Genomic DNA, 21,379 nt, shown 5'->3' on the forward strand with positions numbered 1-21,379 from the left:
AAAGAACCACACCCACAAGCCTCCAGTCACCACTCATTTAATCCCATCAGGGATTAATTTGCTGATTAGGTTCAGGCTATAACCCTATCATTTCTCCTCCAAAACTTCTTGCTTTGTCTATTGAACTATTGGGGTACACCTCATATAAAACAATAACAATCACTTTTCATAGTTGATTCTCATTTTTAAATTGTATTAAACATTATTTCTAACCACTTTCGTACCTTATGATGTCATTCCACAGAGCTCAGAATATTTGAATAACAATGTAAAGTTATTCACAGTTTCAGCAAACCTAAGTGCTTTGAAAGACTTTCAGAAATGCTGCATTGTATACCAAATGTGGAAATAGACCAAGACTAAACAAAAGTGGACATTCTGGTTTCTCCTTACACCACCAATTTCCCAGGGTCTGATACTTCTTTAAGATAAGCTAGATTTTGCAATGGGAGAGTCATATCTGAGAGTGGAAACACCTGCTACTCTTCACCATTGTAGCATTTCTCATAACCCATATCATATTAAAATGATTTTTTAAGTTATTTTACTCAACACCGATTTCCTGTGAAATGAATATCATACGGATCTTTTTATTCTTCAAAATGCAATACACATGCAAAAGCTGATCTGTTTGTCCTTGCCTTCAGGTTAGAAAACATCTCAGCCCTATTACTATCATTCCTTACTGCCTGGGTTCTCAAATGCCATTATTGTTGAGTTCTAGGAACAATGAGCACAAGTCATCTGGCAGTAAAATATTATCTAGTGTCTCTGAGAAAATAAGAGATAATGGGGGAAAAGCTGAACTTGCAGCTGGAAGATCTCCCTTAGAATCCCAGCTCATTTTCTAACCACCCAGATGAAGTGGGAAAATTATTTTAACTCTACTGGCCTCAGTTTTACATATGCATAAAATGCGTGGCTAACATGTTCAAGTGTGAAAGCACTTTATAAACTACAAAAGGTTGAAACATTCAGTCAGTATTGTAGGGACCTGAATAAAATGATTCAAATATTTATCTCCTTTGGACTTTAAATATCAGACACATTTTCCCCCACTCTAATTTCTAAGTCCATTTTGCTTTATTTTACATCCACTACCATCCCGCCACCTTTAAGCTCTTTTGTTTTTTTTTTTTTAATTTTTTTTATTGGTTGTTCAAAACATTATAAAGCTCTTGACATATCATATTTCATACATTAGATTCAAGTTGGTTATGAACTCCCAATTTTACCCCAAATACAGATTGCAGAATCACATCGGTTACACATCCACATTTTTACATAATGCCCTATTAGTAACTGTTGTATTCTGCTACCTTTCCTATCCTCTACCATCCCCCCTCCCTCCCCTCCCATCTTCTCTCTCTACCCCATCCACTGTAATTCATATCTCTCCTTGTTTATTTTCCCATTCCCCTCACAACCTCTTATATGTAATTTTGTATAACAATGAGGGTCTCCCTCCATTACCATGCAATTTCCCTTTTCTCTCCCTTTCCATCCCACCTCATGTATCTGTTTAATGTTAATCTTTTCTTCCTGCTCTTCCTCCCTGCTCTGTTCTTAGTTGCTCTCATTATATCAAAGAAGACATTTGGTATTTGTTTTTTAGGGATTGGCTAGCTTCACTAAGCATAATCTGCTCTAGTGCCATCCATTTCCCTGCAAATTCTATGATTTTGTCATTTTTTAGTGCTGCGTAATACTCCATGGTGTATAAATGCCACATTTTTTTTATCCATTCATCTATTGAAGGGCATCTGGGTTGGTTCCACAGTCTAGCAATTGTGAATTGTGCTGCTATGAACATCGATGTAGCAGTATCCCTGTAGTACGCTCTTTTAAGGTCTTCAGGGAAAAGTCCAAGAAGGGCAATAGCTGGGTCAAATGGTGGTTCCATTCCCAGCTTTCCCAGGAGTCTCCATACTGTTTTCCAGATTGGCCGCACCAGTTTGCAGTCCCACCAGCAATGTACAAGAGTACCCTTTTCCCCACATCCTCTCCAGCACTTGTTGTTGTTTGACTTCATAATGGCTGCCAATCTTACTGGAGTGAGATGGTATCTTAGGGTGGTTTTGATTTGCATTTCTCTGACTGCTAGAGATGGTGAGCATTTTTTCATGTACTTGTTGATTGATTGTATGTCCTCCTCTGAGAAGTGTCTGTTCAGGTCTTTGGCCCATTTGTTGATTGGGTTATTTGTTTTCTTATTGTTTAATTTTTTGAGTTCTTTGTATACTCTGGATATTAGGGCTCTATCTGAAGTGTGAGGAGTAAAAATTTGTTCCCATGATGTAGGCTCCCTATTTACCTCTTTTATTGTTTCTCTTGCTGAGAGAAAACTTTTCAGTTTAAGTAAGTCCCATTTGTTGATTTTTGTTATCAACTTTTGTGCTATGGGTGTCCTATTAAGGAATTTGGAGCCCGACCCTACAATATGTAGATCGGAGCCAACTTTTTCTTCTATCAGACGCAGAGTCTCTGATTTGATATCTAGCTCCTTGATCCACTTTGAGTTAACTTTTGTGCATGGCCAGAGGAGGGGATTCAGTTTCATTTTGTTGCATATGGATTTCCAGTTTTCCCAGCACCATTTGTTGAAGATGCTATCCTCCCTCCATTGCATGCTTTTAGCTCCTTTATCAAATATAAGATAGTTGTAGCTTTGTGGATTAGTCTCTGTGTCCTCTATTCTGTACCATTGGTCCACCCTCCTGTTTTGGTACCAGTACCATGCTGTTTTTGTTACTATTGCTCTGTAATATAGTTTTAAGTCTGGTATCGCTATACCGCCTGATTCGCACTTCCTGTTTAGAATTGCTTTTGCTATTCTGGGTCTTTTATTTTTCCATATGAATTTCATGATTGCTTTATCCATTTCTACAAGAAATGTCGTTGGGATTTTGATTGGCATTGCATTAAACCTATAGAGAACTTTTGGTAATATCGCCATTTTGATGATGTTAGTTCTGCCTATCCATGAACAGGGTATATTTTTCCATCTTCTAAGATCTTCTTCTACTTCTCTTTTTAGGGTTTTGTAGTTTTCATTATATAAATCTTTCACCTCTTTTGTTAGGTTGATTCCCAAGTATTTTATTTTTTTTGAGGATATTGTGAATGGAGTGTTTTTCCTCATTTCCGTTTCAGAAGTTTTGTCGCTGATATACAGAAATGCCTTTGATTTATGCGTGTTGATTTTATATCCTGCCACTTTGCTGAATTCATTTATTAGTTCTAGTAGTTTTTTTGTAGACCCTTTTGGGTCTTCTAGGTATAGAATCATGTCATCTGCAAATAGTGATAATTTAAGTTCTTCCTTTCCTATTTTTATGCCTTTAATTTCTTTCGTCTGTCTAATTGCTCTGGCCAGTGTTTCGAGAACTATATTGAATAGAAGTGGTGATAGAGGGCATCCCTGTCTTGTTCCAGATTTTAGGGGGAATGCCTTCAATTTTTCTCCATTGAGAATGATGCTAGCCTGAGGCTTAGCATAGATAGCTTTTACAATGTCGAGGTAAGTTCCTGTTATCCCTAGTTTTTCTAATGTTTTGAACATAAAGGGATGCTGTACTTTGTCGAATGCTTTTTCTGCGTCTATTGAGATGATCATATGGTTCTTATTTTTAAGTCTATTGATGCGGTGAATAACATTTATTGATTTCCGTATACTGAACCATCCTTGCATCCCAGGGATGAATCCTACTTGATCATGGTGCACAATTTTTTTGATGTGCCTTTGTATCCGATTCGCCAGAATTTTATTGAGGATTTTTGCATCTATGTTCATCAGGGATATTGGTCTGTAGTTTTCTTTCTTTGAGGTGTCTTTGTCTGGTTTCGGAATCAGGGTGATGTTGGCCTCATAGAATGAATTTGGCAGAGCTCCTTCTTTTTCTATTTCCTGAAATAACTTGAAAAGTATTGGTATTAATTCTTCCTTAAAGGTTTTGTAAAACTCCGCTGTATACCCATCCGGTCCTGGGCTTTTCTTGGTTGGAAGTCTTTTGATTGCTTCTTCTATTTCATCTATTGTTATTGGTCTGTTTAAGTTGTGAGTATCCTCCTGACTCAGTCTGGGCAAATCATATGACTTAAGGAATTTATCAATGTCTTCACTATCTTCTATTTTATTGGAATATAGGTTTTCAAAATAATTTCCAATTGTCTTCTGTATTTCTGTAGTGTCTGTTGTGATATTGCCTTTTTCATCCCATATGTTAGTGATTTGAGTTCTCTCTCTTCTTCTCTTCGTTAGCATGGCTAAGGATCTGTCGATCTTATTTATTTTTTCAAAGAACCAACTTTTAGTTTTGTTAATTTTTTCAATAGTTTCTTTTGTTTCAATTTCATTGATTTCTGCTCTGATTTTAATTATTTCTTGCCTTCTGCTACATTTGCTGTTGTTTTGCTCTTCCTTTTCTAGGGCTTTGAGATGAAGTGTGAGCTCATTTATTTGTTGGTTTTTCCTTTTTTTGAGGAATGACCTCCAAGCGATGAATTTCCCTCTTAAAACTGCTTTCATTGTGTCCCATAGATTCCGATATGTTGTGTCTGTATTTTCATTTATCTCTAAGAATTTTTTGATTTCTTCCTTTATGTCTTCTGTAACCCATTGATCATTCAGTAACATATTGTTCATTTTCCATGTGATGTAGGATTTTTCCCCTTTAAGCTCTTTTGATTAAAATCTTTTTGCTTCATTTGTTCATCCCTTGACCTAATCCTTCAAAACTGCCAGTTCTGCTATACCTTCATATTAGAATTTAATTTTAATAAAATTAAATAGGAGAGAGAGAGAGAGCGAGAGAGTGCACGAGTGCTATTTGTAGGGGAGTATCCATTTTCATTTCCATATTTCACATTGACATAGGTGACATCTACACTCAGAATCTTTCTCTGGTGTTCTCCCAGGTTGCTGTCTTTTGTTATTGCTTCTATAACATGAAGCCTTTAGCAACATGTATGCCTCAGCATTTTCAGTTCTTAGGCAACAGGGCCTTGCATTCAGAAACTAACAGGACAACATATGGCTGTTATCACCTTGGCAAGTGAGAAACCCTCAATGCATGCAGCAGAAGGCCCTCTTATTCTTCTAGCTAATGAACCCTTCTTTAAAAATATATATATATTTCACTATTTAATTTTCAAATGGAATAAAAAGCTACGACTAATGTTTTATAATAATTGCTTGAAACTGAGTGTTTTCATGATTGAATTTTGCTGTATTAAGAAAGACTTTTGCTTAATACACACTTACAAAAATGTCCTGCTGAGTCACAGTGCCAAGAAGGCAAAGCATCCAAGATAGGCATGGAAACACTGACATTTAGTCTAGCATATCGCAGCAAAGTGTGGTGCAGGATGTTGGAGCCTGATTTTTCTACAGCACAGTTAGATAACAATAGAGGCAGGGAGATGACAAAGAAGGCAGGGTTAAATGCCTACCCACACATTTTCTTCTTCCAGGATGTCACCAGTCAAGGGTAGGGTGCTGTTGGAGGAAAGGAGCAAGTGAGATCAACATGCTGGGTTTCCATTTAATAAAGCAATTTTTGTTCAGTTTTTTTTTCCTTTGGTAACATTCTGAAGGCTGGATTATAATCTTCAACAGTTTTACCTAAATAAAATTATTTCAGGTCTTTTTTTAAACAAAAGCTCTTGGTACATCACCTTCTTTCTATTGATATATACTTTGAATGAGTAGGTTACGCAGGAAGGTTCTGGTTTTATAATGACAATTTTAAACTAGCAGCAGAAAATCAGTCAAAGTTTTCAATACAAGACACTAGTATTTTCCTGCCTCTCCTAACACTCAACAGTTGGAACAGAGAATAGGATCTCCCACCTGTCTTGAGTATAATTCCTTGTTAGTGAAATTAAGATTATAGGTGTTGAGATGGGAACAGGGAGAAAAATAAAGCATAATTTTGCTAAAAGATTTACATGTTTTTCCACAGTTTGATTATTATTTGTTTTAAATACTTATTAAATTTTCCCATGTTTATCCCACTCCTCCAAGAAATAAAAAGCCAACTTAAAAAAAAAAAAAAAAGAATGAATGTTAGAAATTCATTATATTCTCTAAAAATTTGGAGGCTTTTTTTTTTTTCACATGGAACAGACATCTCCCTGTATATCAATCTTACTAAGAACACTAGGACTAGGGCTTCCTAGAGTAGATGCTTCAAATACCTTCCTTTTACTCACATCATGAAAATCATATTGTCACATGAGATTGTATTAATTTCATTTTAATCATATTTCTTGATTTTATCAGACTTTCTTCTTGATTAATTTATTTCATTAATGCATGTCTATATATAACTATATTCAGAGACTATTTAACAGATTTGGGGCCATAAAGGAACACTGGAATATTTTGCTGGGATATAGAATATTTTTTGTTTCAATGAATTAAAATAAATAATTCCTAAGGATTAGCAATTAGAAGGACTTTCTGCTTGTGAAAGACTATTAGATTCTGAGAAATGTGTGAATGAAATTTACGCAGAACTCAGGGCTTAGATAGCCAGATAGAATTTGGTGAATGGAGTCTGGATATTGGTTGGTGAGGGGGTCTTGAGGTACCTAGATGATTTTTCTGATACAACTTTGAATCCTCTCTGTAGTTTTTCTGTAGTAGAAATAAAGTTTTCTTTAAAGATTGAATGATTGTGTGAATTTTCATGGGAAACATCTCTCCTTAGTGAAAATTAGGAATAAAAAGTCAAGATGAAATATATTCTATTACACTCATCACTTTAAAGGAAGTTTGAGGTAAAAATGGAATGATATAGATGGAATATTTTGAAATCATAAAAATCTGAAAATTTTTCTTATGTGAAGAAAATTTGTACAGCAAAGAAACAGGATTATCTTTATTAAAAATAACGACTTTAATTTTATTCAATGATTAAGCATAACTTTACTGGTGTTCTCTCTCTTTTTTTAAATCCCTAACTAACAGAGAAGAAAATCACGATATTCAGACCTTGACTTTGAGGTAAGTTTCTACAAATTATTTTAAAATCTTAATTGTTTAATTAAAAATTGATGTGTAATTATTTAAACATACTAATCTATGCAGGTATGTAGATGTATTGCTAAATTTAATAAAATAAGTCAAGGTTTTTAACTATAATCCATACTATAGAAATAGTTATAGACAAAAACTTTTATGTTCTTTTTATTTTAAGTATACTAAACTGAATTTCATTTTTCTAAATAAGCAAGTTATCTATTTTGTAAATGGTAGGTGGTCAGTTTATTATAGAATTTGAACGTGATCAATTCATTTTTGGGGGGGTTAGGAATGTTGGTTTCCTGATTTTTATATTTGAGACAATTTCTTTGGTTTTAGCTTGGAAACTAACTGGAGGATCCTGTGAGCTTAGGTTGGTTAGCTTAGGTTTCTCTGGGACTCATTTGCTTTGTGTTCTGATTACTACTATTTAGTTTCTCTGTGGTGCATTCAGATTCATTTTTCCAAGAGCAAGCATCAGTTCAATGTGCTCCTGTGTTTAGCAAATGCCTTTTCACAGATATAAACAAGATGAAGATTTTCATTTTCCAATTTACATTGAATTTATATTGATGCTGCAATATTGATGCTACAAGTTACTAAAATCATACTATTTAAGCAGCTTATGCTAAGCACAAAATTAATGATGTTTAAGCATCACATAAAATGCACTTATGCATCTTGATAATTGGATATGATTCATAGCCTGCTGACATAATTGGATATAATATAAATTTCTCAAGCATATTTGTACCCTTGTGATGCATATGTAGAACTCAATTCTCTTAACTGATATTTGTAAAATTACATAAGCTTTCTAGAACATGAAAGCTCCTAATTTAATCATTTTGTTTAGATAGATGAATGTTGTAGCTCTACAATGTAGAAAGTACAAATTGTATGACATATAATGTATAAACACTTAACCTTTTATTATTTACTAGAAGGATGACAATGGTTTTACCCTAAAGAGGGTCCAAGAAAAATTTTTTTCCAGTTATAATTCAGACTATATGTTTTATTGTATTCTAAATTATTAGCATAAAATACTAAGACTACAAATTTAAATAAAAATTATTCAACAATCCTTACGTTTAGAGTCTTTAGTGCCTTTTAATGAACAGATATTTTCAGGCTTTTTTGTATTAATTCTTTGGAATTTAGGAAGCCAAAAATAGAGGACCTGTATATATACATACATTTATATATGTTCATATATAAATATATAAAAACATGTAGAGTGTTTATATTACATATACATATATATTTATGAAAGCAATAAATTGTTATTAATTCAAAGGAAAAGAGGTGCAAATTAACCCACTAATTATTAATGACAAAATACAGTAAATCTAGATCTAAAATTAAGCTTCAGAGCAGCCAACCAAAGTTACATAATTACAAAAACTGAAAAGAAATCTAATCATACTGTCCCTGGGAGCATCAGAAAAAAAAACATTCTTTTTTTGTCTATTCTCTATGGCAACTGTTAGCAGCTTCCTTAAGCTGATACTTCTTTCTATGGCCAAATTCCACACATAAAACCACAGTATTAACAAAATATTTGCAAATAATAGAGAAAACATGAAACACAAGAACCCTGACATTTTCTATAGCTCTTCAATTCCTAGTTATTGCATGAAAACTTGGGGGGGGGGGGAATTCCGAAGCACTTCTCTTTCTGTGCCAGCTACTTAGTGCTACACCTATTAATCTGAATTGAAATTGCAGGGATGTGGTGGATCTCTCATAGATTGTGTTCAGAAAAATTATTGCCATATTTAAATCCTGGTGACTTTTTTATTAGAGCCTCATGGTTATACATATTACTTGGGTTATCCAGATACTCATATATGCATATTAATCTATTTCAGTTTTAATACAATCTGTGTTTTGTTGATAGCCTTGAGAAAGTACCTAAGGCCCCCTCCAAATTTAGGCTTGATTAATCAAATAGATGTCAAGATTCCTGACACCCCATCCCTCAGCAGGCTTTACCATAGTTAACAACTTAGACATTTTGCCACTGACAGACTCCTGGGTTCCAGGAAGCATCTTCCCTTCAGGCTTTAAGCCTAACATACTCCACAGAATGTATACATAATAATAATCTTGTTACAACTCATATAACAATTAAACTTGTATGACTAGTTAATGTTAAACCTAGAAAAAAAGCCATCTTGTCTCTCCAATCTCCAGGACAACACAGCACTTCTGGAGGAAACAGAACAAAAGGGGAACTAGTATGTAAAATGGAGAAACATAGATTCTTTCTGGGAAGTATTCAGAAAATGCTGTAGTGATATTCCTATGTTCTGTGACCAAATGTTCTGCTCCAAGCAGAGAATAACAAAAAAAATAAAACTGAATTGATGAAAAGCAATTATTTTGCAATCTAGTTTACTTTAGCAAAAAGCTGTTGAATACTATACCAATTATAGAAAATGGTTAATCATAAATGTGGCATGCCAAAGATAGCCATGTTGGACTTCAACAAGTTAAATTAAATATAACTCAATGAGACAGAAGTAGCAAATAGAAATCCAGAGGAGGAAAAGACACAGAACAGAGGTTGGCCATTATGTGACATAATCAAGAAACAAGAAACAAGTCAAAATTCACTGATATGGGGTCTATGGAAGGAAAAAATCCATGTCTTGTGGTTTGGAAGGAGGATTTTTTTTTACCTAATCTGCTGCCCAAAGCTGTTAAACCTTTCATTACTTTTTGTTTTGCTTGGGTTTTGTTGTTGTTGTCATTTGCTTTTTGTTTTTAATTTTGCTTTTCAGTAAGGAATGCTTTCCTATAATCTGGGCTTTAGGAATATGAATGTTAGTAATAGGGAGGTCAGATTGTGGTAGAGGAAAAAAGAAGAAATTGAAATACCAATTAGGAATGTTAAATCTAGGGAAGCAGCAATGAAGATCTATTTCCTGGAGGTGGCAGGAAAATAAAGTGATGAAGGGATACTATAGGGGTACAATCTATGGAACTTAGTCCTTAATTGAATATAGGGTAAAAGACCATGAAACACATTCCATTGAATTCCACTGAATGGAAGGGAGATAAAAACTTAAAGAATTAGGGAGCACTACAAATACAGATAAACTATAGCATCAAAGATATATGTATATATATATATATATATATATATATATATATATATATATATATATATATATATATATATATTTCTAAATATAAACTTTAAGATTTCAAAACTACTTGATGGCAAAAGGTCCCTTCCTGTTGTGCCGGACCCCCAGCAGTAAGTGCATTCCATTAAGCAATCAGGCACTGTCAGAAGACACTTTTGGAGACCAAAATTTTTGAATAGTTTAGGCCTAGAATATATCCAGCTTTTCTATATCACTAAATTTAAACAGCTACAAAATTATGTACTTACAACCAAGTATACTCCTGATCAGCTATAACAAAATATGAAACATACAACTCATTTTTTATAGACGCTTTGTCTAGATAGGGCCTAGGTACAGATTTATTCATTTATGAATATATTTGAAATATAGATCCTGTAGTGTCGGGCATTGCTCATGGGGTACAGGTTCCATCTTATAGACACATTGGGACTCTGGCCAAGGAAAGTTACATGAATCATCTCCCTCTTATAATACAGCTTTAAGAATTAGGCTTAATTCCTTCAATGTGTTTCTTCCTTACATGTGAATTGTGACATTCATCTAAGACCAGTTTTCAAAAGCTCACTTGGAGAGTTTATATGTAAAACAATAAAGAAGAAAAATAATCACAGATTTATCCTAATGGATATGGACAATGGCAGTAGATGTATAAAATTCTAAAGCTGGAAAAAGTAATCCAGCCAAACTGGCTTCTAATTCCTATAAGCATGATTTCTGGCCTCAAACTCTAAAGTTTACACCTAACAGATTCTCTACCATTCTCTTAATGATTTCCCTGGGTTTTCTAAAACTTCATATACAGTAATAACTCTTTTAAGTTGGACTTAAATCCAACTCTATGACTTATACTCCTGAATTTAAATGTGAAACCTCTAACCACTTTGTTCTAAGACTACCTACAGATCTTTTATGAAGCACTTGTATGGAAAATTCTGGACTCAGAATGAGGATAAAGGGCTCCTATCTGGAGTCATTAAAATGAACCCTCCTTCCAATGGGGAGACCTCTTTGATAGAAACAGAGAAGACAAAATTTATAATAACCTAACATGTTGCAGGCAATTCCTTCCCTGTATACTTTTGCTGTCCCAGTCATTTAATTTGTTCAGTTCATATTGATTAAGCATTTGCTGAATACCAGACACTGTGCTAGGAATCAGGGATACAAAGATGAATAAGTCATTACCCATGATGTGTTCAGAGACAAGATAGGATATTGCAATACTCTGAGATAATTGTAGCGTATTCAACATCTGTAGGAAATATGGGCTTACTACAGAGGGCACCTAAACCACCCTAGATCATTTTCCTTCTGAACAGGGCATAATCACAAACCTGAATAACCTAAGAGAAGATACTTTCCGAATCTATGAGATACATATAAGATAGCAGCATGCAAAGGGAATTGAGTTGGGTTTAGGAAAGAATTTCAGCTCTCTCACCCGTTGTCTGGGAACCATAGCCTCCTTGAGGTTCAGTTTCCCATTCACTAACGTGGAGATAATGGTTCCCACCTCCCAGGGTTATTGTGAGAATTAAGAAAGATAATCATGGCTGCCATTTCTTAAGTGGCTCTTATCTGTATAGTTCAGTTGTAAGTGCTTTATAACCTTGTTTAAGTCTTCAAAATAACTCTGAAATGTAAGTCTGATTACTTTAACTGCTGATAAATAAGTTTGGATTCCATACTGCAGGACACACAACTTAAAAGTGATAGAACTTAGATCTCAACATAAATTTGCTCGCATCCAGAGCCATCAGACTTAGTATGTTTCAGGTACTTAAAGGGTCTAGGAGAGTTCTTAGGATATAGTATATGCTCAGGGCATACACTATATCCTAAGTATTAATGTGCTTCATAACTTCCCACTTTTTCTCTAATATCAGCAATTAAGGGGTTATAAATACTACCTCTTTAGATTTACAAAAATAAATTGAGAGAACAAAGTCCTATAAAATAAGCTGTTCAGAGAGCACATTTCTTTGCAATAAGGTTGAAGGGTCATTGGGATAGGGGTTCACACATAGCTTCAAACAAAATGTTGAATGATGTTAATCTGAATGGAAAGGAACATTACTACACACATATCTTTTACAAAAGATTCATCACAGAAGTATTTCATGGGCATTAAAACAAAAGAAACCTGAATAGGTTTTATTTATTTAAATAGAATAGATTTATTGAGTTTTAACATTATTACATGATTTTAGAAAACAAGTCTAAATTGGTTTTTCATAGAAGTCAATTTCTTTGGGGAACAGGATGTTTAAGTCACACAAACAAAAAGAAAAACAGTAAACTGACAAACCCTACAGTCAGTAAAGATGCAAAAATAGTCATGGAAATATACCAATATATTTACAAGCATGAAAACTTCTAATTAGGTAAAGACCATCAAAGGCATGAGTACTACAAGTAAAAATTCATAGGAGTGAATAAATAAGAAGTAAACTTCAATATTTGTGAAAACTAAAAACCACAGCTGAACTTTAATCCCAGAATATTGCTGAGTTAGAAACTCTCCAATGTTCACTCTGAAGGTGGTGTTTTTATCAATGCCATCTTCCACATTGTGAAGTCTAGAAGACTTGAGTCAAAAAACAAGTAGGAATTGTGCATGGAAAATCAAACTGAGCCCATGTCAGAGATGTGAGCTGTCAATGGCTGTAATAACGTGATACTTCTGCCAGCATGCCAGACCATCATGGTGATTTCTGGCAGTATCAAAATTGCAGTTTCAAATTAGAATGATTATCTGACATGAGAATATATTTGCAATTAATTTTTCTAAGTAGGAATAGCCCTATATTTCAGCATCCCAATTTTTCATTTGCTTTCATAATCATTTCAAGGTTCTTGAGCTTTATTATCAGAATAGTTTTCATGAAACTAAGTGAAATATTTTAAAATGTATTTTGGTTATATAATATTAGTAACTACCATAACTTTAGATTCTCCTTGTATATTTTTAGTATGTACTATTAATCCAATGCCTCAAAATAAAATCCATCCAATTCAGAATAAAATACTGCTCATTCAATCAGAATATGACCACAAAATCTCCAATTAGTTAATGTACTTCTTTTATAATGGGACATATTTGACCTTTGTTTTGCTTCTTAAACATGCTTTACATAATAGAGGCATTTGATTATAAGAAACATGAAGAGATATTTGTCTAACAGAGAACTCTATTGGAAAGATATGGAATAATTCAACTCTTGCTCAGGGAAGTGTAGGGAATTTGATTGACATTTCCAGCAACATGGGAAGGGAGAGTTCCCAAAACAAAGACAGGATGCTCTCATATGTTGACAGATAAATGGAGACTGCACAGAAGAAAATCATCAGATGCCTATCTCAAAATAAAGGTGCTGTGCCTTTGGTATCAGAGCTCAGAAGAAAATGAATTTTTTTGTCTTTGAAAAGTAAAGATCTCAGTGAGGAGAGGAAATTCAGGCATAGGATTGAAAATTGGATTAGAAATCCTCTGAATTCAAGAAAATGGAAGAGAAAATAGGCAAATAAGATCACGGGAATAACTAATTTGAGGATTTTCAATTTAAATGTGCTTTATTTGCATTCATCTTAACAAATTCCTCTATAACTTACTCTCAGTGTATCACCATAATTTCTTCAACATGATTATAAATTTCTATTTTTCGAATTATTATGCAATTAATGCCTATTCCTTCCATTCAGCTACTACTACTAGGTACTAGAGGACAGTAACTCAATCAAATGTTTTTCATTATCATTAACCTAGAATCTAGCATAATATGTGGTATTTGTAAATATATATATAAAAAAACAACAGAATGAAATATGCCTAGAGAAATATCAGTGGTATGATGTCACTCATACTGCACTGTAGAAGAAAATAACTGTGTTGTAATACTCATTACTATGAAAATGAGAGTTTTTAGAGGCAGAGCCAGTATTCTAACAGCATTTTTTATTTTGTTTTGTTTTGTTTTTCTTTGTAAAGTATTCCTTGTGAAACAAATCCACATTTTAATAAGTGTCTTAGGACTTGGTACTACATGGAAGTACTTGCCTCCCCAAGGACAGAATGTACTGAATTACATTTGCCAGCTACATGGTCCTCAAAATCCCTCCATTGAGTTGCTTATGTAAATCCTCCCTCTCATAAATCTCCATCAGTCATCACTAGTCAAATTATGTTTGCCTGGTGTTTTTCTCTGTAAATCCTGCAAATCTGTTTCATGTATTCTCTTTAAAACTGATGGGAAGTTAATCACTCTGTAATTGCTTTCTATGTTTCATGTTCTCATCATGAGTAATGTTGCCATGTTCTCATCCTCAACCAACTGATTCAATAGCCAACTCCGAGCCCTAAGAGAAGCAAAGATGGAAACTGGTTATTGTAGGACACAAAATGGCAGAATTCTCTCCCATAAAAATAGGCTAGTAAAAATAGAAGAAATTAGCCTAACAGTGAATGACCTAGATACATATTCATTAAATATAGAAAATTAAAATTTGCATTGGAGAGAATAGGCTTTTGTAATATATTAAAGATTGAATTTGCCTTTCTCTATGCCTTTTTTTCCCCTCAAGGAAGTAAAGTGTCTTTTTGGAAGAAAATTAAGCATTACAGATCTTTCCCCAAAGATATATTTCTTTTTCAAAACAAATTCCTACTTTGAAAATATTTGCTAATTAAAACAATGGACCAAATGTTCAAATCATAGTTTATTCATGGATATAATATACCTGTGCAAACCATATGAGCAAATGGTGAGTTGTGATACATATGCTTTAAGAATCTGTAAAATCTTATACAAACATGAAGGCATAATCTTGGAGACTCACCAAGTTTGAGTTATAACTTAAAAATCAAAATTGAGGAAGTTATTTTCTTTTTTTAAATAACACTTGTGATTAGAAGGAATTTATTATCTAAGTCTTCCTTGTTAGTACTCTTTTAAATGCTCCATAATAGAAAAAGATTCAGCCCATGATACTTACCCCAAGTAATTTTTATTTATGATTCCATTTTCTAGTTATAATGAAGTTGAGAGAACCAGAGATTGAGGGTGTCAATATATTAGTGATTTTAGAAGTTCATCAACCATATAATTTATGTTCTGAACCTTAAGATTCTGTGCCATCTCATATACAAATATATGAAACCTATGGGTCAGATTTTCCTTCTGCAAAGCTCAATCATTATTCACATGGAAAATGCAAGGTTTTAGATCCTACATATATTTCAGACACTTTAGTGCTTTGAGTCAGCCTTAATGGCAGGGCCTGGGATTTTGCTCCCCCTTTAGTACAGCCAGCTAGGATTTTAGTGTTTATAAAAATAAAACATAAAAAAGTAATATTTCCCATGACAAACATCAGAGACTCAGGTGCTTTACAAGTCCAAATTTTAAACATCTTTTAAATATTGTAGCAATTTTTGTGAAACAGATTTAACTTTTGAGTGATGAAAATCTCACACAGGAAAGACTGTTACATTTTTAATGCACCCACAAGAAAAACTATTTTGGGTAATCTTGTAAATGGAAGAAAAAAACATTTCTTCCTTTTCAAAAATGCTGGATATAAGGATTTGGTGCAAGTCATTTGCATTTGTGGCATTCATTGGGATTCCTGGTTCCTACTGAACTTGCTTTCCCTATTATTCAATCAAAAATATTAGTTTTTTAAAATATATAAATCAAATTGGGAATGAGAGCCATCCTGTTTTCTTTTGCAGAAGGTCATGCATACAAGGAAGAGGCACATGGAACTGTTTCAGGAGCTGAATCAGAAATTTCAAACTTTGGACAGATTTCGGGATATACCAAATACAAGCAGTCTGGTGAGTATACTCTGCTTGGTGGGAGCCTGGTGCATGCCGGTGGACATAGGCTGCTGGTAGGCTCGTTGGCCTCCAGGGGTGCCTAATCCTGCTGGGCACACAAGAGTTGTGCATGAGAATAATGATAAAGTCCCCAAATGTACTTTGAAAATGTCACTAAGATTCAAATTAGGAATGCCAGAATATTAGTTATATATCAACAAAGCATTGTCTTCATCAGAGTTCAGGTAATTCATTTTATAAAAATGCAGCCAAACAACCAAATTTTCCATTTTCATTTTAATGTCTGCCATTTTAAGGGCCTAAAATGTGATAATCTCATAAATATGAGTTGTTACCTCAAACCAGGATGGTAGGTTTTTGTCTTCAGGAGATTCACTTGTTCTGTGGTAGGGATTTAGGACACACATCAATATCAGGGATATTGGTTGTTAATTGTAACAATTCTCTTCTCACTTATTACAATCTCAACATAGGACTTCATCAAATAAAATAACACTGTGCAATTACTACGTGCATGGCTTTATAGAAGATTTCATAGTTATTTTTAAGTGTGCTGGACCAGTTCTCTAGAAATCAGAAAACAAGTTGAAAGTGCAACCACTATCTGAGCAAGTTGCAGAACTCAAGTTTCTAAACCTCAATTTCCTTTTCCTAAATAGAGGATGGAAAACAGTAGTAATATGTAGTCTTTTAATCCTCATAAAGCTTTCAAGAGCAAGCTACACCTTACAGGTGAGGAAGCTGAGGCTCAGCTCTAAGAGGAGGCTTGGACAGCCATTGCACACCAACTCTTCTTCACTTCAGATGTGGTGCTCTGTGTCCACTCTTTGCAGTTCTAAACTTGGGCAATCCTTCTCTTTGAGACCTCTGCTCACCTTTTTCTCTCCTTCTCCCTCTCCCATGTATCTGTCTGAGACAATATAGATAATATATTATCTATAGTAGCTGTAACACATATAGTTCTAAAGTACGTGGTGTTTGATTACACTCTCAGTCTAGTGATCCTTCCATTCATATTTTATGAGTCATGACTTTAGAATCCTGATTAGTGAAGTTAGCTTGGGAAAAGATGGATAGAAAAAAAAAGCCACGTACATTTATGTTTTATTTTTTATTTTTCTCAGTACTGGTATGATGCTGGTTATGGTATGTTATCAGTAAATGGTTGCTGTAGATTTATTGCATAGCTATGATAGCTCAATCTGTGCTTGTTAAATGAAGGTTATAAAAATACCATACACTTTAACTCTTAATTGGTCTCTAAATAGTCCATGTATATACCAATCTATTTTCTTCCCTAAAGCAGAAAATGCGTTGTTGCATTATTTGTTATCACCAACACAATGCTAGGCATATAGAAGATACTTCCTGTGTAAATGAGGGGTTCTTTCTCATCTACTTCTTCTAATATTAAGCCATCAATTTTTAGCTAGCAGGCAAATGAGAATCACACCATTGATATTAGACCTCAACACATTAGCGACTCATTTTCAAATACTGAAAGCTAACATTGAAATAAATTGAAGAAACTTCATTTGTTTTGTTGGGGAAAAAAAGGGGAGGGTTATGTTTACGAATCTGAAAGGCTTATGCAACAGATACAGCTGGCTGACTGCTATAATATGATTGTAATTTCCCCTTGTTGTACAGTCTGGTTATTAAATCATTAATGGCACAAATATCTGTATCTCAGTTTCCTGACAACCAAAATAGTCTACTAATTACACCACATCTCTGCAGCAGCATGCCATTTCTAAAAGAGATTTATAAATATTTACCATTTGGGAGGTTGGGAGCAAGGAAGGATGGAGTTGTCTTTGCTGCTTGAATACTGTCCCAAATATCTGAGAACACAAAACGAGTTCCTTATTCAGTTTTGATTAATAATGAACATGTGAGTTCATTATCTTTACCTCAGTCACATAATTTGTAGTGCCACACTGCTAATGAAAAATTGCGTCATTGAGTGGAGAAAAACATTTTTTTTTTAAATCTCAAAGTGTTTTTCCTTTTTTGGGGAGGAGAAGGCTGCTGATTCACACCTGCCTACCACTACAAATGATGCTAATTATGTAAAACAATAGAATTTGGGGAATCAAAGGGAAACCAAAATACCATTTAGTCATTTTCTTGTTTCTAGGCAGGAAAACATTTAAAGAACATTACAAAAGAAGAGGTACTGTTCAAAGAAATGAAACTCTTTTTTACCTTGAGTGCATCTTACAAACCATTCACTGTCAAAATCTCTTCTCCCCAAATAGCTCCTCCTAACTTTCCTTCTTACAAAATGCTCATACTTTCTTTAACTTTGTCCTCAAATACTGGTGGATTGAAAGAAGGAAGGAAGGAAATAAGGAGGAAAAGGAAGGAATGAAGGAAAAAAGGAAGGAAGAAGGAAGAAGGAGTAAAATTGAAAAGGATGGGTGAAGAGAAGGAGGGACTTACCCCAAGAGAACAGCTCACATGCTTCTATACCAATGAATCATGGGGAATGCTGGGCAGCCCTATCATATTTGGGGGTGGCTTTGAATTCTCATATGCATTTAATACTCTATTTCTCTGGATGCATCCTAAGAGAAATAGCATTTTTGAAAGCTTCTTGCACGCTGGTTTATAGTGAATTTATAATTATTACCCTTTTAACACACCAGTTTAACTACATCTCCATTCTGTATCTGGGCTCAAAACAAACAAACAGCTGCATGAATTCAGGAACTTAGACTAACTGCTTGGATTTTCCATCATTGGATTCCAGCATCCATTGAGGCCTTTCCTGGCCTTGGCATCCCCTCCCTGTCAAATGCAATGATCCCTTCAGGCTACTGCACAGTTTATCGTTAAGTGGGACCCATTGGGAGTGTTGCCCTTCTTTTTATGAAAGTCTACAGGTTGCCTTGTATCACACCCAACATGTAGGAAGATGAGTAGCTTGTGGGCATCATCCTCTGACCACCAGCTCCTTACCACTCCCTGTGGGTCCTGTGCCTACCCTGGCTGCTGGATGTGGTAGCTCTTCACCTTTAAAGGATAGGGTCTTCTGGCTTAAAGGGCATCCAAAAGTTATAAAAGATGATGAAAACCATAGATAAGTTGGGAGTGCCTTGGTAGGCCAAAGGAGATGTTCAAGAAAATCAACCTTAAATATTAATTTCTTACATGCTGATAGACCTCTCAAAAACATATTAGGTCACATACTGACAATAACACTCTTTGAAATAGAATGTAGATATTCTGACAGAGCTTAAAATTAGCCACCTTAGTTCATGTATCCCTGGAGCTTGATCTTTAAAATATAAAAAAGGAAACAACATTGGTTCAGAACATAATGGAGCCCATGTTTTCCAAGCAAACAAACTCGCACTTTATATACCTCAAATGCTTTCTGGGTTGAACTAATTGGACCTTCTGTCAAACTTATCTTAAAACAGCTCTTATCTAAGGTAGCTAGGCTCACTCTGTGAACTTGATTCAGCAGAATTCATCTCTGTGAATCTTTCAGTTGATGATTGATGATTCAGGTCACATATTGCTCTCAAACCTTCAATGATTTCCTATTGCTTACAAAATAAATTCCAAATTGAATCGCCTGACAGTCAAAATCTCTTATGAACTGGCTTCCAGTTTACCTAATGCCTTTTTTTCTTCTTCTTCTATTCTTTCTCATTCCAACTAAAATAAACAGGACACTGTTTTCATATCTCTACATGCTCTGAATTTTTATTTCCTAGTACACCTGTTCAACCACAAGACCTCCAACCACACACATGTCTTCATGGTGAACCCCTTTGGTGCCAGCCCAAAGGTCACTCTCCTCAGGAAGGATTATGCACTTCCCATAAAAGGAAGCCTCTCTATACCTGCCTTTGGAAGCCCATAACACTTTTTCTGAAAAAAAAAAAAAATATATATATATATATATATACATATATATGTATATATATATATATAAAATTTTTTAAAATATATATATTGTATACTTTCATTTAACTATAAATACCTTTCATTATAAGTATGATTATGAAGTAGTGAAGATTTGAGTTCTCCAGGCATTATTCTATGCTCTATCACTGCTTAACAAATTCTTGCATACCCACAAAGTAGGTGTTGATCCACACATTTTGCCAACTCCTTTGGTCCACAATACAAAGCATATCTCTGTTTGTAGATATTCAAGCCAAGGTTCAGAAAAGTTGAATCAATTGTTCAGTTAATTCTTTTGAAGTGGAAGAACTGGAACTTGGAACTGTATATATCAGGCTCTAAATCTTAAATTCCCTGTGAACCATGATGCTTTTACATACTTGATTTATCACTTTATCCTCTCTAGTGCTTCATATGATATCCTATGCAGAGCAACTTATAAATAAATTTTAGGTGAAAGGAAGCAGACAGGGAGAGAAAGGAGAAAGGAAAGATAGGAAGAGAGAGCTACAAATTCATGAGTCTTTAGGATACTAGACTAAAGCAGAATTAATCCCTTGCATAGATCCTAAAAGTTAACTTTTTATTAGATCTTTACTATTAACTATCTCTTCTTCTATGTCCTCATAAATAAGAATAAGTCTTGAAAACATCTAAGTTATTAAGGAATTTAGTGATTTAATATCTAGTTATGATAACTATTTCTATAAACCGTATCTCTTATGCATAGCTTGAGATGAATAATATGCCAAGCAGAACCCTGATAGCAATTCAAGAACCTATTTTATGTATCTTTTGGTAAGTGACTATAATAAGCTAAAGATCAGATTTTGTGAGAGGGGGATGGACTCATGCAAGAACTGATATTTTCATTAGACATAATGTTTTGTAGTGAAAAATGAGAATACAACTAGAATGGTAGACTTTTAAAACCATTTTAATAATCTTGAAGAATAGAAATAAAGGGATAATAGAAGTTAAAGGGTAGTGTTTTTTAAGAGAGAAATTCTTTTAGAGCTTGATAGATTTTGTTGGGATAAAATTAAAAGTAGAAAGATTATTTAGTGAAGTAGAGTTAAATTGTCATGAAAAATGATTAATTTCAGTAAATCTCTATTGAATTAAAACCTGGACTCATGTAGAAGTGACAACTTTTACTTGACATGTTCTCTTGCAACAATAAATTCAGCTTTAATCAATATTCTACATAATTGAGTGTCCATCAAATTACCCACTGTTGTTTTCATGTTTTAGGTTTTTTTTCTAAAAAGCTTTTAATCATGATTTTCTTCTTGTTCTTTGATGATTCTCAGCTTATTCAGATTCTCCTGCTTTGCAGAAATCTTTAAGCAACACTTACTTAAAATAAAGCTAAGTCATTGTTAATTTTAGCAGAATATTGGTCAAAAGAACCTAAAAGGAGTCTATTTG

The 21,379-nt window shown here is 34.1% G+C and overlaps 1 protein-coding gene across 3 annotated transcripts in view; it reads left to right on the forward strand.

The window, feature by feature from the left end:
* The window catches only part of Adgrb3 (adhesion G protein-coupled receptor B3), a 695,051-nt gene that overhangs the window by 672,375 nt on the left and 1,297 nt on the right, over positions 1-21,379 (forward strand). For all 3 annotated transcript variants that reach the window (XM_058578796.1, XM_058578794.1, XM_058578795.1), the window contains 2 exons: positions 6,974-7,009; positions 15,920-16,024. In XM_058578796.1, the coding sequence (XP_058434779.1) occupies positions 6,974-7,009; positions 15,920-16,024 (141 nt within the window). The remainder of the gene's footprint in view (positions 1-6,973; positions 7,010-15,919; positions 16,025-21,379) is intronic.

Source organism: Marmota monax, unplaced genomic scaffold (assembly GCF_021218885.2).
Source record: "Marmota monax isolate L192 unplaced genomic scaffold, Marmota_monax_Labrador192_F-V1.1 WCK01_AAM20220418_F8-fsc00091, whole genome shotgun sequence".
NCBI classification, from domain to species: domain Eukaryota; kingdom Metazoa; phylum Chordata; class Mammalia; order Rodentia; family Sciuridae; genus Marmota; species Marmota monax.